The sequence below is a fragment of the Crocodylus porosus genome, unplaced genomic scaffold (assembly GCF_001723895.1).
Source record: "Crocodylus porosus isolate Cpor-Errol unplaced genomic scaffold, CroPor_comp1, whole genome shotgun sequence".
NCBI classification, from domain to species: domain Eukaryota; kingdom Metazoa; phylum Chordata; order Crocodylia; family Crocodylidae; genus Crocodylus; species Crocodylus porosus.
In genome coordinates this window covers 162,415,042-162,439,626 of record NW_017728886.1, presented here as the reverse complement: position 1 = coordinate 162,439,626, position 24,585 = coordinate 162,415,042, and the positions used below count along the sequence as shown (strand labels likewise).

The window sequence follows — 24,585 nt, the reverse complement described above, 5'->3', positions numbered from 1 at the left end:
ATTTGACCCCAGTATTCTTTCCTGCCATGGCAGGGGGTCAGACTAGATGATCTGCTCAGGTCCCTTCCGACCCTAGAAACTATGAAACTATAACTTCTACCAGTTTTGAAAGCATGAAGGACAGCCCAAGCAACTTGAGATGCTAATTCTTGAAAAACAGGCAAATAGGAAGTTGGGGGGGGGGGGAATGCATTTTAATTAGACTGGCTCTCAGGAGCTGCTCTAATGACACCATCTTGTGTATTCAGCATCCCACATTTCAAAATGATGGTGGGGGTGCTTTAACTAAAGCTTTTTCAATAAACCTTAGTTAAAGCTCCTCCACCACCATTTTCAAACATGGGACACTGAATACATGGGACACTGCAGCACTCTGGAGTGTCAGAGCACATTTAAAAGTGCCCTTAAATTTCAGTCACTTTCACTTAAACATATTCACTCATTTTTCCAAATTAACCTGAAATAATTTGCCAACTACAGTTAATCTCTTTGTTCTGCAACTTAGTTAGTTGTATACATACAGCATATTCTGACAAGGTAAGGTTTATTTACTCAAAACATTTATGGTTGCTTAGTTTAATAAAAAAAATGTATATGCCATTTACCATTTCTATTACCATCCTAATACAGCTGCCGTATACAAAATAAAAAGTTGAACATCCAGTAAATAAGCACTATTTTGTTGATAATTTTCTAACCTTTCTTAGTAAAACAGGACTAATGAGAATCTAAATATATTAAGGAATTGATTGAATACAGGTCTCTAGTTGTTAGTGTACCCTGCTACATAGAAAAAATTATACCAAACGGTCATATCTATCAATGAGAAACTATTCTTCTTTACAAAATAAGTGAAATACAAGTTGAAAAGTTATTTAAAATGGATTCTTTTTAAATGAAGCTTTTCCACTTTGTGATTTAAATCACGATTTAGATAGCTGGTTAAACTACCTTGATTTAAACCCACACTTATAGGCACTCACTAAAGTCCTGTGGTAAACTTACTGAAACTGAAGGATTGAAATGGCACTCAAAGTTGACCTTGGGCTGAGAGCACATAGCAGTGGTTCTCTACAGAAGAAGCTACCCCTAACTCACACTCCACTGAGACACCTGAATTGGCAAGTTTATCTGTCAAAGTATGTGAGGCTTTCTAGGGTGCCTGGACAGGGAACTGGTTTGGTACAACTCCACTGCAGTGTAAATGTAAATCTTTTGCTTTGGCAAAATCCCAATAGAGGACAGAGGTGTTTATAGCCTTTGACATGGCTGTGTCCTTAGATACAAGATGGTGCATCCTTTGTCTGTTTCTCTTCCTTGAAAATGCTTAACTTTGTACTTTTAACTCAAAACATTTTTCTAGGAACTAGTCACCCAGAACAAAACCACTCAGTGTTCCAAAATTAATACCAAGAAAGCAAATTGAAGTTTTATGGGTTTTCTAATTCTTGCTCTGCATTTGAATGGCACTTGCATTTATGATAGCAATAGCAGTTCTTGATTTAAGTTCATGTCCATCATTAGCCATTTTTTATATCTGTAAGATCTAAAACCACCTATATCCAGACCTTAAGTTGCTCATCCACAACTCTTGTGACTTCCCCAGCCATGGATTCTAATGTCTCCTGTATTGGATTGGATAACGAACCATTCACTGCTGCCCAAGAAGGTCCACCGAGGTGGTATAAGTTCGGCAACAACTGTAAAACAAAGCCAACAATTTGAAAAATTAGCCTTTCTGGTGATTATCTTCAAATCTAGAAAAACAGATGAAAAAAATGCATTCATTTTAACATTCTTTATTTAACATTCTGAATAAAAACCAGTTCGGATAACATGGGGAAAAGGTGAGTTCTTATCAATCCATAAAGACTGACTTTTATATTTCCTTTATATTTACACCCTTCCCCCCAACATATATACACACATACATATCCTAATATAATAAAAGGTTTAGTCTGTCTGTCTCTCTGGCCGTAATGCTCTTGGAGCACTCTGATTGGTTACTGAAACAACGAATCACAGTACTGCAAGGATGTTCTGGAGAAGGTGGCAGCAGCAAGCTTCCCCCACTCCCCCAGTCCCATAGTGGCGTGGGGCTGCTGGATTAGGGTTGGCAAGCTTCCCCTCCCACCCATCCCTGCCCACCCTCCCTTCCTCATCATTCTTGATGGGCAATTTGCTAGTATACACACACACAAATAAATATAAAGAACTAAATCAGGGCTATAGTTCTTTAATCAAACCATTTTATATTAAACTGTGATCCACGTAACCAGTATATAGTGCTTGGAAGTTCTTACTGTTTTCGAGTTCTTAGCATCCCGCATAAGCCTTTCTGCAGATTTTAGATCTTCCTGTACAGCATCCACACCACAGTTTCTTAAAGAGTTGAGATGATCTTGTACTTTAACACATATTCTGTCAATCATCTAAAGAAGAAAAAAGATGAGAAATATTAGAAGCAAAGGAAGAAAATAGATTATTTGCAAAGAAGTGGTGCTGATGAAACACAAAGCTAAGTTTCACTCAATTCATAGATGCTAGGGTCAGAAGGGACATCAACAGATCGAGTCCGACCTCCTGCCTGGGCAGGAAAGGGTGTTGGGGTCAGATGACCCCAGCCAGATGCCTATCCAGCTTTCTTGTAAAGATCCCCAAGGTAGGGAAGAGCACCACCTCCCTTGGAAGCCCCTGCCAAATTTTGGTCACCCTTACTATGAAGACATTTTTCCTGGTATCTAGCCTAAATCTGCTCTCTGTCCGTTTGTGACCATTGTTCCTTGTTACTCCAAAAGGCGCCCTTGTGAACAGAGCATCTGTGATCCCTTGCTGCGTCCCCCTAATGAATTTGTAGGCGGCCACAGGATCACCTCTCAGCCTTCTCTTGTGGAAGCTGAAGAGGTCTAGGTCCCTCAGTCTCTCCTCATAGGGCTTGTCCGGTAAGCCCCTGATCATATAAGTGGCCCTCCTCTGGACCCTCTTGGGTCTATCAACATCCTACTTGAAGTGTGGCACCCAAAACTGGATGCAGTACTCCAACTGCGGTCTGACCAATGCTGCATAGAGGGGAAGTATCCTCTCCTTGGATCTAGTCATCATACATCTGCTGATGCATGATAAAGTGCGGTTAGCTTTGCTGATGATTCATCACACTGATGACTCATGCTCATCTTGGAGTCCACTATGACTCCAAGATCCCTTTTTGCTTCTGTGCTGCTGAGAGGGTCACTTCCCAGCCAGTAAGTGTCCTAGTTATTTTTGAGCCCTAGGTGCAGCACTCAGCACTCGTCCTTGTACTGTATCCTATTGTGTACTGCCTACTTTTCTAACCTGTCCAGGTCGGCCTGAAATCATTTCCCACCCTCTGGAGTGTGCACTTCACCCCACAATTTAGTATTGTCCACAAACTTGAACACAGTACAATTCACATGCACATCCAGTCCAGATTCCAGATCTAAATGAACATGATGGTATTTGCTGTTAGGACCTGAAGCTCTCAAATGTATGTTTAGAGCCCATGTGAGTACAAATGTTTCTGATATAAAAATATTTTTTCTACTATAGGAAAAAAAGTTGCAAGTAATAACATGAGGTACCACTTTTCCTCTTTTCTTTTGTTCTTCCTACAGCTAAAGTTAGCTGGGTAGTGTGGGAGGGGGTGGGAAAAAGGGAATATACACAAAATACTTTGAGATCTAAAACATGGGTGTAAAGATTATTGAGCCGTTGTCAGTAACACTACATTGCCCTACAGTCAGTCCAGACACTAGTGATAATTTATTTCTGCTTTCTGAACAAATCATTATTGAGCATGATTTGCAAATATTTTCAAAGTAGTAAACATTTCCAATCAAAGAACACTGGTTTAGACATACGTCTATCAAAACAAAAATCTGCTTTCACAATCTTTCATCATTTAAATTTGAATTAGTGTTGCATTTGATACAAGGGTTCAGGGGTGCATTTGGTAGCCATGTTGGTCTGAAACAAAAAGAAACGCAAAACTCTAGAACTCCTGGTTCAGAGATGATACTTGAACAAGATAATTTTTTGTGATTTCTCAGTTGGTCTAATAAAAGATATCATCTGTGAATCAAGAGTTCTAGAGTTTTGCATTGCATTTGATACGAAACGTTCCACACACTCAGATAGAAAGCCGGAAGCTATGTGCCCTATAAGATAGAACAATATTATTGCCTCACTTATGAATGACAATTTTTTAGTGATTTGTGGCTATGAGAAATAGGAGCGAATACAGAGTGCTTATATCACTATGGAGGCAATGAAAAGATTTTAAATAAATTCTTTAAAGCAAGCTATCTGTCTAATATTTTGAAACCCCAACAAATTGTCTACATGATAATGTAAAGTTTGTAAATCCAGCATTTTTGCTAACCAGTACCAAAGCACATCTACAGCACCTTCCTTTTCTGCTCTATTTTTCTCTCCAAGGGGTTTTAAACCCAACAGATTAATGAGTAGATAATATGGAATTCCCTTCACTTGGGTCATTTAAAGATTGAACTGGACAAATAAAAAAATATTCTCTGGAAATAATAATGTACTGGTGTGGGGATAAGCCAGAATATCTGTCTCTGTTCTGGAATGTTTGTTAATTTCTGTTTTACATTATGATTCATTTTATACCCAGAATCTAAATAAGCATGGATGCTTTTATTCTACTTCTTAAAAATGGCAATTTAGATTTCCTGAGACCTCAATGTAGGAGGGAAGAAAACCAACCAAAAAAACAGATGTAAAAAGGACTAAACATAATACAGAAGAAAATTAATGTGAAAAGGGTAGTAATGGAACTGTAAAGGGTGCACTGATCAACTGGCCCATGGGGCAAAAAGGTTGAGCACCACTGCAATAGATGAATGGCTAGAATAAAATAAAATGATGCTGCTCTTAGAGGTTTTAATGCCAGTGCATCCCTGTGTACCATTTTCTCTGTCAAGAGGGTGGAAAGTACTTTCAGCCTCTAGTAATAAACCATTGTTCTATAAGCCTCTAAACCGAAAAAAAACTCAAGCAAGTGTGAGGAAACTGCTTAAGGATTAGAGCAAATCTCCACTTTCTCCAGCTTAGTGGTGCCAAACCTCTGCAGCCTGCATGAGTGTTATGGGATCAGTCCATGAGCCTGATCCAGTGCAGAAACTGTGCATGGGGGTCAGTCTGTGGGCCTGATCCTATGTGGGGTTGGCTGACAGGTGCAATCTGGCACAGCGGACCCTGCCACGGACCAAACTTGTGCACCAATGCAATGTAGCATGTGAAGTCACATCATCTGGCCTACGGGTGGGCAAAATACGGCCCGTGGACTGAATGTGGACTGCCAGGTACTTTCATTTGGCCCACAGTGCCCCTCACAATGAATTGTACCCCACCCAGCCCTTCTACCCACAAGGGTGGAAGCGAGTTGCCCAGGTGTATAACCCCCCAACATACCCTATCGGGCCTTGCTCCCACCTTCTTGTGTAGAACGGCTCTTCCGGGCATGACTCCTGCTGCAGCCAGAACATGTGTGCTTGAGGCAGCAGGTAGGGAAGTGTTGGGGCAGATAGGCAGGGTGTGGGTATGAAGGTGGCAGGTATAGAGACCCCCTACACACTCCCCCCATGGCATGCAGCCCCAGCTGCCAGCAGCAGCAGCAGGCAGGGAGGTCAGGGCGATTGTGTCCAGCACTGTGCAGGAGTAGGGAGCAGAACCTATCCTATTGCCAGGGCTCCACGCCATGCACCTGCATCTCCACCACTTGCAGCTGGGGAACCTCTGCATTGGAGCCTGCTGCCTCCCTTGTTCCCTGCTGTGCAGGTCCCTGCACTCCACCAAGAGTGGAGGGAGCCCTGCCCCTTGCTTCCCCACAGGGTCCAGCACAGGTCTGTCCCACTGTAAGTGTGGAGCAGTAGGCACACAGCACAGAGCCCCTGCGATAGAGGCAGGCTGCAAGGGGGTGCGTGGGGGCTGCCCCACTCTCCCTTATACCCCACATCCTTCCCCCACCAACATATACATACACTCCAACATACCCTCTGCTCCCCTTCACAACCACACCCCACCACACACACAATATAAGTGACACTTTATTTTTGAGTTGTTATGCAATTCCTTCTATATACAGTAAACAATCACAAGTCATGACAAATATTTTTGTAATATAACTAAAATATATTATAGTAGATGTTTGACTTCTGGTGTATGATTTGGTTTGTTTCTGGTTCTAAGATGACAACCCCACCTCCCAAAAAGAATATAGGGGGGAGGGGCAGCAAGGGGAGGGACTTCTGGTGGCAAAAGTTAGGGATTGGGGCAGGACTTCTGGACCCAAGTGGTGACCATGGGGCAGGGCAACTGTGAAGGGGTGAGGCTACTTAAGCAGCTCCTGACAGCTCGCCAAAAATTGTTAAGCAGCCCTTTGCCTGAAATAATTACCTGCCCTGATCTGGCCCATGGGGCTTCCCAAAAGGTACAGAAATTTGGCAGCAGAGGCATGCAGATTTGGCCCACAGACCCCTGGTTGAGCAGCACTGGTCTGGACTGCTCTACTTCAGCACTGGCCTGAACAGTAACTAGAGTTCAAATGAGTACAGGATCTGAATAAAATTGTTTTTGTAAGTAGGGGCATTTAGGCAGGAATACTTAAAACTTACAAATAGCCATAGCAGCAAGGACCAAATTCCAAGAGCCCATCCTTCCAGTGGAGTGGCAGGCTTCTTCTTGCTTACCTTCTCTCTAGCATTAAATCTATTTTTTAACCAATGGCTGTCTAATATAATATGCATAAATCATCCTGGGAGCAAGGCTCAGAACCAAAGCCTTTACCCTCACAAAGGAGGGACATGGCAATTATTCGGTAACTGCATGATGAGACCACTCTCCTAGGAAGTGGAATATGTGGGTCTGAATCCTCTCAGGTGAGGAAAGCCTACAATGGTGGCCTCCTGCTTTCTCTCAGAACTTGTATGTACAGCATCCAAACTTAAGCAGGAAGTTGGGGCACCTCTATATGTGCCAGATGGCTGCTCCAGTATGTGCTACTTAGAAGGTGTCAAAGCAGACTCAATTAATTGAGTCTGCTGGAGTGTGCTAATTAGCACAGTCCAGCAGCCTTTGCATAAACATGTATTTGGTGTCCCCGTGCCTCAAAATGGTGGTGGGGGTACTCTACCTAAAGTTTGTTTGACAAGCTTTAGTGAAATGCCCCCGCCAGCATTTTGGAGCACAGGATGCTGAATGCACATGATGCTGCAGGGTGCTTTAGTTAGAATGGCTTCCAAGAGCTGCTCTAATTACAGTGCTACCCCCTTCCTCCTCTCCCACAGCATGTATAAAGATACTCTTGATGCCCAGATGCCCCAAACTGGACATGACCGAAATGTTTTATGGCTACTGGCACAAGACAATTTGAATTACACTACAAGACTTAGAAGGTTAAGTTCTGCCTGAGCCCTATTTAGGTGCCTATGGAGACCATATGAATCTGGCCTACAATCTGTTTTTAAACAAAATCCACACTCTGAGTCACATCCAGTTTTGCAAGCCTGTCCCAGTGGTATACTGGGAGCATAAACAGCCTGCAAGATACCAGGGAGTACTGCCCTGGTATAGAGACTGTGATGAGCTGTCACAGACCCTGCATCAAGCTTCTCAGAAGCACTGGTAAAGGAGGCTTGCCATGCTGGGAGGGTGCAGTAGGGGGACCTATTTCACTTAGAGCAGCACTCCCAGCAGAGGTCAAGGTCCTTATGTTTGTAGAACTGCCAACAATTGAGTAATACTAGAAAAACTAAGAGGACAAACATGCATCTACCCTGTAGTCCTACAAAATTAGTGGGAGTGCTACATAAGCACAGCTGTTCCACCCAGAAACTTCTCTGTAGCACCACATATAACATCTAGACAGTACAATGAAGCACCACAGCGGTCTCTCAGTATACCACAGTGCTCTTTCCTCTCCTCCTGCTCCCCCCCCCCCCCCCCAAGGGAGTGGGGTAGAGTCATTGAGTTTTGTGGTCTAGTTCCCCTGAGTCACAGGGGAACAGATGGCAGCCCCAGAGAATCTGTGATGCCACCTGATCACTGGGAGCCTGCCCACTACCCCACCACGAGGATGGGGAAGGGAAGGCAGCCCCAGAGGGCCAAAGCTGCAGGGCACTCACTGAAAGCTTGCCATTCCCCATGATGGTTTCCAGGGCTACAGCAGTCAGTGGGGGATTGCAGCTTTGCTTCTCACTTCACTGTAGGGGTAGCAGACTAGTGTAAGCAAGCAGACTCACTGCCATGCTACCCTCATCTTGGTGGTGGTGAGGGATTGGATCCACAGTGGCAAGCAACCTACTATCATACCCCCTGGCTACAGAACACATCACTGTATGCCTTCATGGCAATTTTTGCTGTGCTGCAGCTGGGAGGTGAAAACATAATGTCTGCCCATAGTCTAAGATACACAGGGGGCTATTTTAACTCATGCAATGGCTCAGAATCTAGAAAACAGGAATGTGTACCCCCTTCCTTTTCTGAGCTGAACATTCTTTATGGCATGCAACTTTGGGGGCACAACCAAGAATGTGAATTGCTCTCTTTAATGTTTTTCAACAGCATTTGTGCTCATGGTATTTAAAGGCTCTGCAAAACAAAAATCTCTCTTCAGGTTCCATAGTAAAAGGAATCAGTATCAATTTTTTTATTTTAGTCAACCAGGTTCTATACACCTGGTTACACTGCTATAATTAGGACAGAATTTGGTCCCCAGAAAAAAATTCACTACTGAAAGCATGATCAGTCATGTACAAGGCACTTACCTGTTGTGTGGTACTAGTTACAATGCCTTGCTGCAACCGGTATGCCTGCTCCTGTAGGTATTTTCTGGTCTCATGATTACGAAGTAAGTAGTTTTCTATCTGAAAGCAGAAGTTCATGTCAGGATACTGATTCTATTCTCACCCACACTCATGCTTCTGACATTTTGTCACTGCAGTAAAAATATTGGAGAAAAGAAATAAATGTCTTCTAATTTTGCTCGTTAGACCTTGTACCATATAGCTCACTGCTTGATAACCACACAAGGCTATATTTATTCACTTGCAAAGTTCATACTGCAGTCATCTATAGTGCATTTATGGAGGATTTTCCCTTTTTTTTTCTTTTGTTTTTCTCTTTTAACTGAAATTCTCCTGGATTCTGATTCAGTTAACACTTCAGCATGTGAGTGAACCATGCAAATTAAGACTGAAAATTAAAATATTTCCAACTTCATCCGTCTCAAAACATAAATTTCAATCCTCCATGCACGATATATTAAATATTCCATATTGTCCCCTGGAACCAGAAAACTAAGTAGCAACCTAGTTTTTTGAATAGATAAACCTAAAACACCCACCAAAAACCCCTGAGGGAAAAAAGTCTAAACAATTAAATTTCTTGAGAATTAAAAAGCCCCCTAAAATACTGTTTTTATAAGAACACAACTGGAGCATTAGAAATGCCTGTCTGGGGTATTTGCTTGTTCATCTGTAATAATCAAATAAATCGTATAATTGGCTTAGGTGTTTAGAATAAATTTATCATGACTTGTTTTGATTTTATGTTTTATGTCTTTTTTGATAGGGCTGCTACAATTATTTATCTTTTACAAAGCTCTACAGAATTTATGTTTGAAAGCTGCTGAAGGGGAATGCACTAACTTTTTCTCACTGTCTTTTTAAAGCACAGTTCTTAACACTATGATGATCTATACACAAGAGATCAGCAGGACAGTAGCTGGTCTAGTAATTTCTTTTAGAATTGTTCATTCTACTGTAAAAGGCTCAACAGACATGCTTTAAAATGGTAAGAAAGATGACCTGCAAAGGAGGGGGGAGGACAGGGAAAGATTGAAGGTAAAATCTTCAGATGTATCTATGGCTCCTCTGGAAGACATTAGATTTAAGACGTACTTTACCAGTTAATCACATCTTAAATAGTAACCTGGCCACATATTAATGCAATTAATTGGTGCAATAAAACATGAACTAAGCCACAGTTATTACACAAAAATCATGTAATAACTTTGTGGCAGGATCCCATCATATCTTATATTGTATGTATGGCCAGCCTGACCAGGTTTCCCAGCCTGGGGAGTTCATGGGGGCCTTTCACTCCATGTGTTGTCTAGGCTGGAATCACTAACTAGCTGACTGCCATTCCCAGCCTCCAAGGTACATCAGGGTCAAGGGCTCCAATGTGCCCCCAAAGCTGTGAGAAATGATTAGCTGTTGCTCCCATCCCTGTGGGGGTGCAATGGAGCCCATGACTGCTATGCTTCCAAGACCAGGAACAAGGATCAGCTGACTGACTTTCTAATTGCCAGTGCCACAATCATGCCTCCTACCATGGTTGTCTAGCATGCCAGGAAGCACAACTGCTGGGATCATGCATCATATCCCATGACCAGCGGTCCCTCTAAGCTGCACCATGTGCGCAGCTGCACAGGCGCACCTGGCACGAGCATGCCTGCGTGGCTGCGCATCCCACGCACCTTAGAGGGAATGCTTCCCATGATGCCCATAGCTGAATGTTTGCCGGGAGCTTAATTAAGTGATGTAGAAATCTCAGTTCCAGTTTCTGAAGTTACTAAGGACTTAGAAAGCCCAAGCTCCATTTTGGAAGATGGAATAGGCCACATACAGGTGTTATAGGCCCATTTCTGCTGGAAGAATTCCTGCTCTCCCAGTAGAAACTACAAGGATCAACCTGAAACACCTCCCTTGTAAGAGAAACTCTCTCAAAGAATGAACATTTGCATGTTGCTCTCCTGATCTGGTCTGGTCTGGTAGCAGCAAGGAAATGCTCCCTGTCTCTTCCCCAGACTTGGGCTGGGGGCTTTGTGGCACCAATCCCTATATCTACATCTTCCCCAAATCATGGACCTCTGCAGCTTGGCAGTGGGGGCAGGGATGTCAAAGCTGGCGGAGCTGGGAACAGGCTTGAGAAGGCTTTTCCTGCCCCATTCTCAGCCATGTGAACTTTAAATGCCATGTGTGTTGCTCACCTGGGCGGTACACATAGCAATTTAAAAGCCCACAGGGCCAAGGAAGCTCTTGCTAAAGCATCATAGCAATGCACCCCACACTTCCCCAACCAGGGACTGCCTAGGTCTGGGGAATGGGTGAATTGGAGCAGCCACTGTTCCCCATGTCTCTCCCAGACCAAGGGAGAGGGGGTAGCTGCAGGCCGAACACCTATTCTGGTCTTTCTCCTAGAAAGATCTCTTGTGGTGGAAATTTCTCCCACTAGAAACAAACACCTATTCATGGCCATCCGTTCCAACATCACTTAAGCACTTTTGAAGTTTTTAACCTGCCCTTTTTTTTCTGGTTGTTTATCATGTATGAAAGAGGCCTGAAAAGTTCTGTTAAAAAAGGTATACAATAAATGTAGGCTTCCAAAGATTCTTAGGAGATAACTCTGTTTCACTTTTGATATAGAGAAAGGCCATGAACAGACATTACATTAGTAGGGTACAAATGCCAGTACACTTGCTTAGGTACATGCAGTGCTACAGGAGAGCCCCTTGAACCCCAGCATGTCAGTCCTCTGCTCTGTCTCCCCTTCTCCAATGGTAGGTGTGACAGCTCTTCCTCCTTCCACAATTCTGATGGGAACAGTTAGAAAAAGTCCCTGGCCTGTGGTGGTAGTCACAGCAGGAAGACTTGACACCAAAGCAGCACTGGGAAGAGCAGCACTTTCAACAAACGCTGTAGCAGTTCTTTCTGTTCCGGCAGAAACAGTGGGAAGATCCCATGGCAACAGTGGAAAGTGCTGCTACTGGGGACAGCTGCTGATCACTGACATCCATCTAGAGAAGGAAGGCTGTCAGTGATATGGATGAGTGAGGCTCCTTTAGAGGTGGGAGGTTGGGATGGGAGAGGCAAACCACCAGCCTCTATCCCCCCCATGGCTGGAGAGCTCACCCCTGAGGTGACTTTTGTAGCTTTCTAGCCAGGGGTCTGGAATATGCTCTTATTTTTATAGCACTGCAAATGAATGTCTGTCCCTATCTAAATAAGATTTACACTTGCACTAGATAAATAGTAATGTTTCATACAGGATATAATCCCCATGGTTCAAGTTTAAAAAAAATAAGAATCAGGATATAAGAAAAAATATATCAAAGAAAAAGCCCGCAGAATCTTTCCCTTTAATAAGCCATTTATCTACAGCCTTCCTTGCTGTAATAAAGCTCACTAACAGATGTTACTTCATCACAGCTGCCTGTAAGAACTGTTTGTGGGCTTTTATGTGCTCCCACCCTTATTAAAGAAAAATATTTCATTACAAAGCTGTGGATTACACATTTTTTCCTGATTTATAAAAGACTACTTTAGGCTGGCATGGGGGACCTACCTTTTCAGCATGTGGGCCAGAAAAGCCCCACACCCTCCCTGAATGCCAATGAGACCCCTTTCCCCTGCCTGACCTGCTGCTTTGTTTTTGGCTTCCCGCTCTATCTGCCACTGTGCTACCTGTCCCTCTTGAGCTGCTGCATGCCCGTATTATCTGTCACACATGTGCCACAGGTTGGCCACACACCTGTTTAAAGTATGAAAGCTCAGTTGTGAGTGCTTTAGTCTGCATGACTTGGACAGCTACAGAATTTACTGTCAACACAGACTTTACTCCAAAGAGCACTTGATGCAGTCAAGTTAATGTACGATGATGCTGCATGTGCTTTCTGGATATACAACATACATATCTCCCATAAATATGCTGCTGTCTACCCCTTAACAGCCGCTCTCATCTTCTTTTGTCTTGTGCACTGCTGAACACACTTGCCATTCTTCAACAAGAACAAAATGAACACAAATACTTCTGTAAGTGTAAAAACACACACACCAACACAGATATGCCACGTGTAATACCAATACATATTACATTCACACATAAACATTAGGGCTGTGCAAAACTTTGCTCTCTGATTCAATTCAGTGGAGATTTGGCCCAATTTGGTGGCCAAATCTGAACTGAATCAGGCAACCTTTAATCTCTCTGAATTGATTCAGAGAGATCCGACGATCTGGATACAGACACAGCTTTAAATGTTTTGCTGAGCCAAGGGGGTGGTTTGGGGGGCTACCCCATGCTCCTGTGGGGCGCTCCATCCATCCCAGCATTGCAGCATTCATGAGCTGTGCCTGGTATCACATTTAAAGCTGTGTCTATGGCTGAATCACTGATTCTTGGAACCAGCACTGAATCTTCAGATTCAGATTTGGCCAAATCAAATTGGGGACAGTGATCTGAATAAACAAATGGAATCACTGTCCCCAATTCAGGCTGAATCTGAATCACATACAGCCCATTTCACACACCCCTAATAAATATACTGTATATTGTTTAATTAGCATTACCTTGTTTTATGACTGACTGTAATAAACCACTGTGGTCAATAACTCAATTTAAAAAAAGTTTCCTGTATTACAATAATTTTTTATTACTATAACCCCTCCACATGTTTGTATATGTCCATGTAAGTCTAATGCTTGATGACTTTAACAAAGAAGTTTGACTTACCCAAGCCTGAAAGCATAACCACTTAACATTACTATGTGCTTTTTTGTGTATGGGCTGTATATGCAATACCTTTTGCAGTGCATCTTCTGTCTTTTCAGGGTTTGTTTTAAGTGCTTGAGAAGCATCGTTCATAGGTATTGGCATGAACCTCAAAGTATAATTCCTGGAAAAAAAGGAAATTGTAATATTAAATGATAATCCAATTACAAAGAATAAACTAGCAAAAAAAGTTAAGACAACTTGAACTGCCAGCTCCTAGTTTCATCGTAAGAGGTTTTTTTGGTTGTTCTATTTTGACTTTCTTAACTTGTAGGAAATCAAGTGCATTCCTATTTGAAGTCGTTTTCTTTGTAAATAGATAGAGGGGGAAATAGATTTTTTTAAAGGCATGAAAGGAATTTTGTACCTGACTTCCAGTTGCTTTCAATGGGAGTTAGAAGCTTAACTGCCCTTTGGGCCTTGAAAATCCACCTGTGTGATTACATTATCTGTGTTTTTCTATTTACATGAAACATCAGGCATTATTAGCTCCTACCGACAACCCTAACAGGGCATATCATGTAGGGCAAGAGGACACGCGAGTCACATTTTGGAAACTGAGATGGAGGGTATCAGACCTGAAGGTAGATCAAGGTAATAATGGGAAGACAATATAAAAAACTTTTTATACTGTTTTATAAAAACAATATAAAGAGCTGGAAGGGAAGGGCGAAGATGAAGAAAGATGGAAGGATGCAGCACAAAACAAAAGAAGATAGAAGGCTTTACGTTATAGGCCCTAGAGGCCTGTGGGGAGAGGGCGACAGACAGACCACCTTATCAGCACCATTCCCTGAGTGGAGATTCCTTGGACTGAATGCAACAAATATTTATTTTTTGTTTTGAAAATACATCTTTTAATGTATTCCTTTATAAACAGCTCTCTGAGTTTTACCTAACTGCTGCATTGTTTCTTTCATAGCAGTTGACAAAACATATACACCAGTAAGCACACTTCCATGATATTTTATATAAACAATCATTTCCTGTGTTTTATTGTCTTTCTTTGGGAAATGTTTCTGCAGCCACATTTATCTATTTTGCACTGAATTTTGACTTGAGTCAAACTGCCATTTAACCCCTGAGCAGGTAACTTGGATAACAGAATAAATATTAAAAACAAAACACACAAAAAACACCCCCTGAAGTAGCAACTCAACTGCATCCCATTCCTTGTGTACAACTTCTTAGGAATAGACTAGATGTGAACAAAAATCACAGAAAAAGTTCTTGAAAAAATAAAAGGAAGTCCCCTTTTGGCATTTCTTGTTAGATGCAACTCCCTGCAGAAATGTATTCCCCTTCCATTTGTAAGTATTTAGCTAAGTATCCTACTCTTATTCATCAATATTTTTTTAAAATGTATTTTAGATTAATTTATTTTCAAATTAAATTTTGTAATCCAATTCAGTCCAGTTATAAGTGGGTGCAACTCTACTCACTTCAGTCCACTTGCATCCTATTAATTGGTCTAGTTGGAAGCATCTTGAAGTCTTGAGAACTAACACAATCCTTCTCACTCTCCGACTTGGTCTCGCTAACAAATCCAGTAACAGAGCTGTGTTAATCTGAAGTTAAGCAGAAGCCAGGGCAATGTGGTACCTATAGACTAATTTGTTCAGAGAGGCATGAACTTTCATAGGTAATTTTCCTTTGTCTTATAAATGGACTTGTAGAGAGGAGGTACCTGATAGTCTTTGTTCAGGCAACAGCATCTCTGTCCCTCCACAAGTTAGGGACTGACTTAGTTTGTGGCTTTGCAGATTTTGCGGAAACCATGAAATCAACAACCAAAAAAACTTGATAAAAATAAAATGCTGGCTCCCCAGTGGCTCTCGCTGACATGAGGGGAAGGCACCAGCTGGCAAGGTGACATGAAGGGCAGCAGACAAAATGGTGGTTGCCCTCTTGTCCCTCCTCTCCCCACCAGGGTCTCTGCCAATCAGCAGTGAGGCGTGGGGTGGCACAAAAGGCAGCCAGCAATCAAGACGGAGGCTGCCCCCTTGTCCCTCCTCCCCGAGGCCTCTTTGCCAATCATCGCCAAGGGATGGAGCAGCTGCAAAATGACTATGGAATTCAAACTTTACACTGCAACCAACCCACAAAAATTGTTAAGTCCCCCCACTGCGATTTAGGTAGACCCCCTAATAATGTTTAACTGGGTACTTTGGTATTGCAGCAGAAGAGCTTGCTATAGTAGCTCCCTTACCCATCAAAAGAATTGTACACGCTACAGAAGCTCAAGTGTCTCCATGTGGTAGAGAATAATCAGGAATTGGCCCTCCACTAGCAGGGAGACTAGTTTAAAATATGAGAAGCAGCTCAGGTCAAAGATAAATAATTGCTGCAGAAGTTGCGGATTGCCTGACAGGGGAAAATACCTGACTGAGAAAAAACTGGCATTGCTTAAAAAAAAAAGAAAGTGGATTTCCAAAGATATCTGCAGCTGTTTGACATTTAATATGTCACATTCAGTGAAGTCTAAAATTGCCGGCTCTCATGCTGGTAATTGTATGCTAAATTCTATGCAGCCAAAGACTTGAGCCCAGCCGGGGGTGTGGAAAAGATCCAAAACACAAGGAAACTCCATGAGCACATAGCCATGGAATCAGAACCTTAGATGAACACTACTCTACAGAAAGTTCTATAATCCACTTCTTTCTGGAAGTACAGCATTTGTTCTGGAGTTAGTTTATTTTCATCTCTGCATTAACCAGCTCTTGGGAAAATAAAAGTTTTAGAACTTGCATGAGACTTTGATCATCAGAACAATTGATATTTATCCTCACACTACTCTATTTTTCTCAGCTTCCTTTGAAGTCTGAAATATCCCTCCATTTTTGTTATTTCTCTTCTTAAAGCTCCATTTGTCTATAGTAACAAGAAAAGATTTCCTTAAGAACTCAATAATCTAGTAAAGTTCAGTTCCAGGTTGAAAACGTACAATTTTGCTTATTCAGAGCGATATTATATTCCCTACAAATTGCCCTACAGAAGAATCTGAAGTTTCAAAGAGGAGCACCCAGAGATCAGGAAATGCTTAAGTCAAAGACGTTCAGACAACTTAATTTCTCTTCCTTTGTATGTATCACATACATTGCAATAAACTAAAAACTATTCTAACATGCTATTTTTCCTGCAGTACCCTACTCAATTTGCTCTGCAGACTAAATTGCTGTAGCAAGTAACAAAACAGTTGTAATATCTTCACTGTTTATTCTGCTCCAACAGAAAGAGAAGCTATTATGGCAATGTTAGTATATAGCATCGGAAAAATGTGAACCTTATATCACTGGAAAAGAAAGATTCCCAACTCCCCAGCACTGGCTTTTAGACCTGAAAGATTAGATTTTAGAAGGTGAGATATTTCTCTATTGAATCCTACTGGAAAAATTCTTTACTACTGAATACTGGATAATACAGTATGGGTGCCTATATACATACTCTGCTTAATTAATTGAGACTGCTTAATGAATCAAGTCTGCTGGAGCATTCTAATCAGAATGCTCCAGCGTACTGCGGCATCTCATGTATTCAGTGTCTCATGTTTCAAAATGGCAGTGGGGGTGCCTTAACTAAAGCTCATTCAATGAGCTTTAGTTAAAGCGCTCCTGCCACCATTTTGAAACATGGGATGCTGAATACACAAGACATTGCATTTTAATTAGAGCAGCACCCGAGAGTCGCTCTAATTAAAGTGCTTTCCCACCCCCCCCACCCTCCAGCACATGTATAGATGTCTTATGGTTCTACAAAAATATAACCCCTGATTTAGCACAGCGCATACTTATGTCCTTGTTAATGTTAGTGGGATACAGACATGGATGTAATGGCTTGATTAAGTATGTATGGACTTAGCTACATTTTTAAATGCTATCTTGAACTGAGGATTTCAGAGGAGAATTTCATCTGCACATTTTATAGAAAGAGTTAATTTTTCCATTGTTCTCTTGGTAGAGCATACAGAATTCCATAACAGAAATATCATTCTCACAAAATCCTTTTGCAAGGGGAAAAAAGGTTTCAGATGCGTTTTAAAATACATTGTTATATTTTTCTTTTCTTCCACATTCTGTACAATTGGACTCAGCATACTAAGGAAGCTTATACTTTCAGGTGTACATGGTTATCTTTTCAGAATACAAAATTATAGTCCTAAACATTTTTAAAATACCCTCAAATATTTTTTGAGGGTAGACTGAGTTCAGAATCCTGACAAAAAGAAGAAAGGAGAGCAGCAGAGTATGGACCCTGGACTTCAGAAAAGCAGACTTTGACTCACTCAGGGAACTGATGGGTAGGATTCCCTGCAAAGCCAGTCTGAGGGGGCAAGGGGTCCAGGACACCCAGTTGTATTTTAAAGAAGCCTACTGAGGGTGCAGGAACAAACCATGCAGATGTGCAGAAAGAATAGCAAATATGGCAAGTGATTAGCTTGGCTTAGTAGAGAACTCTTCAGTGAGTTTAAACACAAAAAGGAAGCTTACAAGAAGTAGAAGTTTGGACAGATGACTAGGGAGGAGCATAAGAGTATTGCTTGGGCATACAGGGATGAAATCAGGAAGGTCAAAGCACAACTGTAGTTGCAGCTAGCAAGGGACATGAAGAGTAAGAAGAAGGGTAACAAAAAGGTCATGGAAAGTGTGGGTCCCTTACTGAATGGGGGGGAGGAAGGAGAGGGGCATCAACTTAGCGACAGATGAGGAAAAGGCTGAAGTACTCAAGCTGACCTTGGTCTTCACAGGCAAGGTCAGTTCCCAGACTACTGTACCAGGCAGCAGTTTGGGGAGTAACACTCAGCAGTGAAAGAACAGGTTAGGGAGTATTTAGAAAAGCTGGGACATGTACAAGTCCATTGGGCTGGATGCAATGTACCTGAGGGTGCTGAGGGAGTTTGCTGATAGGACTAAAGAGCTGCTGGCCGTTATCTTTGAAAATGCATGGAGATTAGGGGAGGTCCTGGATGATTAGAAAAGGGAAACTATAGTGCCCATCTTTGAGAAATGGAAGAAGGGGGATCCAGGGAACTACAGACCAGTCAGCCTCACCTCAATTCCCATAAAAATCATGGAGCAGGTGCTCAAGGAATCCATTTTTAAGCATGTGGAGAAGAAAGTGATCAGGAACAGTCAGCATGGATTTGCCAAGGGCAAGTTATGCCTTACCAACCTAACTGCCTTCTGTGATGAGGAGACTGTCTCTGTGGATGTGAGGAAAGCAGTGGATGTAATATGTCTCGACTTTAGCAAGGCTACTGCTACCATCTCCCACAGCCTTCTTGCAAGCAAACTGAGGAAATATGGGTTGGATGATTGGACTGTAAGGTGGATAAGAAAACTGGCTGGACTGTCAGGCTGAACAGGTTGTGACCAATTACTTGAGGTCTAGTTGGCAGCCAGTATCAAGTGGAGTGCCCAGGGTTTGGTTTTGGGGGCCGGTTTTGTTCAATATCTTCATTAACCATCTGGAAGATGGGATGGATTACACCCTCAGCAAGTTCACCTATGACACCAAGTTGAGGGGAGTAGTAGATATGCTGGAGGGTAGGGCTAGGATTCAGAGTGACCTAGACAAACTAGAGGATTGGGCCAAAAGGAATTTCATGAGGTTCAACAAGGACAAGTGCAAAGTCCTGCACTTAGGATGGAAAAATACCATGCACTGGTACAGGCTTGGGACCAACTGGCTAAGCAGCAGCTCTGCAAAAAAAGACCTGGAGGTTACAGTGGACAATAAGGTGGATATGGGTCAACAGTATGCCCTTGTTGTCAAGAAGGCTAACGGCATACTGCGCTGCATTAGTAGAAGCGCTGCCAGCAGATAGAGGGAAGTAATTATTCCCCTCTATTCTGCACTGGTGAGGACACATCTGGAGTACTGTGTCCAGTTTTGGGCCCCCACTACAGAAAGGATGTGGACAAATTGGACAGAGTCCAGCAGAGGGCAGTGCAAATGGTGAGGGGGCTGGGGCACATAACTTCTGAGGAAACACTGAGGGAACTGGGTTTATTTAGTCTGCAGAAGAAAAGACAGAGAGGAATTAATAGCAGCCTTCACCTACCAGAAGGTTGGTTTGAAAGAGGATGGAGCTGGACTGTTCTCAGTGGTGGCAGATGATACAACAAGGAGCAATGGTTTCAAGTTGCAGCAAGGGAAGTTTAGGTTGAATGTTAGGAAAACCACTAGGAGGGTGGTGAAGCACTGGAACAGGTTACCTAGGAGGGATGGAATCACCATCCTTGGAGGTTTTTAAGGCCCAGCTAGACAAAACCCTGGCTACAATGATCTAGTTCTGGCTGATCCTGCTTTGAATAAGGGGTTAGACTAGATGACCTCCTGAGGTCCCTTCCAACCCTAATTTTCTATGATTTACAATGTATTTTTTTTGTTAAGGATGACTTTTTTCCCCCTTGTAGAAAATTGGCAGCCTGTCATGGATTGTGTGAAACATATGGAAGATGTTCCCAATATGTCTTTGAGATTGATTTGTTTACTTGCTAACTTCCTTCCAGATTGTTGATAAGAATCTCTGTCTTGCAAGTTTAAAACTTCACTGCTGATGGCTTTGGTTGTGATACTAACAGGGGTTTGAAACATCAAAGGAGAAAGAAGATGACCTCAGCTTTCAGACTAAATAAATATCACCTCCACAACAGGCAAGGCCATGATATTTGAACTAATGTTTCCGTCTCCTGTCTAGTTTGTTTACTCTTGCCTTAGCATTCCCCTTTTATTTATGTTTCTTGGCAGGTCAGAAGGGAAAAAATAAATGCAATATTTATCAGAAAATACCATATATTCTCTTCCCCTGACTATTCCCTTAAGTTTGCGTGCTATAGCTTTGTCAAGTAAGGTCTGTAAACTGACAAAAGACCTTTGTGAATATTGTTGATGATTCATTAATATGACTGGAACTGCTTCAGATTTATTTATTTTCGTGATTATACATAATTTATATCAATTCCTGCATTAGTGGAACAGAGTTCACCTTGATAGGAGATAATAAAATACATGTATCCCTTATAAGCCATATATATCTAGTTGATGAATTCAATCACAAAAGTTATGATACCCCAGAGGGTTAAGAGGCTATCCCAAATAGCTGTATATTTTTGCAAGTTATCTTGTCTGGAGACTAGCAATTGTCTATGATCATCACTTTCAAAAGGCACTTTTTGTTTTCCCATTTATGGGGATTTAATGATGTGAAACAATGGCAACTGCTGCTTAATTTAAATCTAGTGTTTTTCCCCTAAGAAGTGCAATCATCACATATGAAGAAAAGTGAAAGGGACAGAGACAGATCAAAGTGATTCAGTGCCTGATACTCTGGTGTTTCTGTATCCGTGACCACAATGATTCAAGGAGCCCACCCTATCATAGGGTTTGTAATGAAGAACTGCAGTTTGTGGAACCCTCATTAGTAATGTTCTTACTTAAGCCTAGACTTTATTACAACCTTCCAATAACTAGATTCTATATAATGAAAATTATAAATTTGTTATAATTTGCCATGTCTATAATCTAATTATTAGAGGCTTGTTGTAATTTGCACCCCCCCCCACAACTGCTGTGGCAGGGAAAGCAGCAGCAGTGAGGAAAGTGACAGGGAAAGGAGTGCCAGGGGGGCACATCCCTTGCTCTTTTTACCCCCTGCACCTTGCCACCCTCCCACACCTCCCCCCACAGCCTATCAGACGGCCCCAGCCCTGGCCCTGGCTGCAGCATGGGGCATGGAGCACAAGGTGGCTCCAACCATGGCTCTGGCCAGACAGAACAGTGGCTCTGGCCCCAACCTGGGGCAGGGCTGGAGGTGGAGCAGCTCCCCTGTTGTTGTGTGGTCTCTCCCATGAAAAAGTATATCTCAAACTCACAAATTTTTACCATTGGTTTCAGAATGCACGGGATGTAGTGGCTCTAGCTGGGGTAGAAGAAGGAACCAAAGATGGTAGTCAAAGAGCCTTTTCTTACCCTTTTGTGATTTCATAACTTCTACTTTAAAACTGAATCCCACAGGCCTAAAAGTGAGATGTGCTGATCATCTTTAAATCTTAATGATGTCAGCATAAATTTCAGCTATTCAGAATGTACCCACTCTTGAGTCATTCAGCTTCCATAAAACTTACTTTTCCAATGCCACTGCTATATCCTGAAAGCCCTGTGCAGTGATGTTATTCTTGTCCCATATTACAGTTCTGTTAGGAAACAAAATTAAACAAAGATTAAACAAAGTTCACCGATTATTTTCATTTAAAAAATAGCTTCACTCTCTCTCTTTTTTTTTTTTTTTTATAAACACCATAGAGTTGGGTCCTTTTGGATCAAGCAGTTGTGTGTGTCAAACATGGATAGAAAAGGCCATTGTGTTACTAGCTAAAAACTGAAATAATAGAGTTTCTTAGAAACTTAGAAAAAGAGTTAATGTGATATTAAATTCACCTTGCCTCTAATATTAAAAATGGGAAAATATAATGCAAGGATCATTTCTATAAGACAAAAGCAATTAATTTAACTCTAAATTGTCCAAACTTTCTAAGCTTTCACTTTGGAAGCATATTTTGTTTAAAAAAAAGGAGGCTCTTCTCAGGTATATAATTGACCTGAACATATAATTGACATAGAACTAATTTTATTTTCCAGATTTTTGCTTAAATTTTCCAATGCAGTCTGAAAGCAATATGCAATATTGCAATAACCAATATGCAGTAGTTGGTACAGTGATTTATTATTAGATATGCAGCTTGAAAAACTGTGGTAAAAAAAATTAATCAGTTGTACCTGTTTAGGTTGCTGCTCCTTTGAACCTGAGAACAGCTATTCAATTCCTCATGCCCCTGACTCAATACACAGGTCTGTATCTTGCATTATATGGCAATTTGTGGCCAAGAAAATGGTCTCATTTTATCTAGTCAATGGATACTTTTTAAAAGATTAGTAGGTTCACTCTGGTATTGAGAAGGTAATAGTGTACCAGATGTACACTTGTTTTAGAGCACCTGTAGTTGAGGTGTTTCCCTGTCAGGAAAGTTTTGACAGTCATATTGTCACCTTTCTGCTGGAAATCAACAGGATTTTCTCTCTCTCTGTTTTAGGAGGTGGAGAAATGGTGGTTTAGCACCTTCTCTCCCTACAGTCAGAACTGTTTGGAGATGGTGTCATACATATCCCACATTTGCAAGAGATTTAGGCCTATCTGTTATCATCACAACACAATTTTGTAATGTAACCAGTTGCAAACCATACTGTTCAACATGTTAATACATTGTAGCTCTTTGCCATCATGAACTGAGATCAAGTGAGGTGTTCTAGGCTGCCACCCCAGAGGTTTCAAGTGACAGTTCCCTGCACCAAAGACCATGATCATTTTATTTTTAGAGCCACTTACCTTTCCAATTCCCATGTTGGATAATGAGATTTCTTACTCCAGACCCTAGTGAGATAGTGGCCTTTCACATCATGCAGGCACCCCTGTCACTTCAGGCTAGTATTTACTACCTTCTGGAGTTCTTTGCTTGAAAGCTTCATTACTCAATGACCTCCTTAGTATGTGAGCACTAAGCTCAGCAAAATAAATTACAGGCATTTCAAGCTGCCAGCCCTGCTAGTGAATGATGTAGCCAGGACTGCCCTGTGGGACAGCTTACTCTTTGGGAACAGAGTCACCAGACCTAAAGCACTATATAGTATATCTTCAACAAATGGAAAAATGCATTGTGGGATGTGTAAGTGCATAAGTTACAGGATGAGGGAAGACTAGTTTTACTGATTACAGTGACATGATCAGAGGAGTGGGACCACAGAGCCAAAGAGTGCCTATATATATGCAGCAAGGCTGCTCTGACGCGCAATTACTATGTTCCAGCAGACTCCAACATCACATGCATCAGTGTCCCTGTGCTGAAAAATGGCCGCAGGGGTGCTTTAACTAAAGCTCATTTGACCCTGCCATCATTTTTCAGCGCAGGGATACTGATACACATGAAGCCAGGCACTTTAATTAGACCAGCTCTTGGAGCTGCTCTAGTTAAAGCACTCCTTTCCATCTCTTCACATACTCCCAGAGAGTATCTATAAATGCTCAAAGGGCCCTGTGTTTAAACATTTAAACAAAGACTCAAACCGTCTGTCAGGTTACCCTGCCAGAAGGCAGGAAGCAGCATCAAGATCTACTGCCTGTTAGCCATGTGCCATGCAAACTACTATTTTAAGGTATCAATGCCAGCTATTAATTAAAAGCATGATGAAAGCATTGTGTACATGAGAACACAGAGGACAGGTTGCGTGGCTCCCTCCTGTACTAGTTAGCTGGAGTGACACACCTGCAGATAAGTATTCTGAATCCAGTCTGCTCCCAGGTTTCCTCAGCTCTGATACCTCTGAGGGAAAAGGACACTTTCCCCTTCTTATTCATACCTATGGTGCTTGCCTACAGCAGAAAAGATCTGGTGCTTCTGAGGCAAAATGTGAGTGTACATAGAAGTAACTTTTGAAATGTTTCCAAGTGAACTGGGCTTGGAAACATTTAAAAAAGAAATGACTGAACCCAAGGGATATACGTACAGCCTCCCTGTGGCATTCTGAGGCTGGAAAATTTCAAAACACAGCCGCCTCCTTTAGCACAAGCCAGGGGTCGCTAAGGGAGGCTACAGTGACTTGCTGCCCCACTCCCCTCTCTTCTCAGAGACCACCAGAGTGGAGAGGTAAGCAGGGGTGCAGGGAGGTAGCACTGATCCTAATTCTGCAGCCTCAGATCCCTAAGCCTCTTGGCTTAGTCAAGTAGAGAGATAGAGGGGACTAGGGCTGCTGAACCCAGCTCCTGCAGTGGTTGGGATGGAACCTAGTTCCAGCACCAGCCCAGCTCCAGCAAAGGTAAGCACATGTCTGGCAGGGGGTGGGGATCCCAACAAGAAGTGTAGGTGGTCCTAGTGGGAACCTGGCAGCACCCTGGGGCCCAAAGTAGGACCCTGCAGCTGGACAAATAGGAAACTC

General features: G+C 42.2%; 1 protein-coding gene across 1 annotated transcript in view; it reads right to left on the bottom strand.

Annotated features, from left to right (window-relative positions):
• Positions 1 to 24,585, bottom strand: part of CARMIL1 (capping protein regulator and myosin 1 linker 1) — a 278,825-nt gene that overhangs the window by 63,471 nt on the left and 190,769 nt on the right. Inside the window, exons 23-27 of the mRNA XM_019540133.1 lie at positions 21,723 to 21,791; positions 13,627 to 13,720; positions 8,808 to 8,906; positions 2,304 to 2,432; positions 1,569 to 1,700 (exon numbers count right to left, since the gene is read on the bottom strand). Of these exons, the coding sequence (XP_019395678.1) occupies positions 1,569 to 1,700; positions 2,304 to 2,432; positions 8,808 to 8,906; positions 13,627 to 13,720; positions 21,723 to 21,791 (523 nt within the window). The remainder of the gene's footprint in view (positions 1 to 1,568; positions 1,701 to 2,303; positions 2,433 to 8,807; positions 8,907 to 13,626; positions 13,721 to 21,722; positions 21,792 to 24,585) is intronic.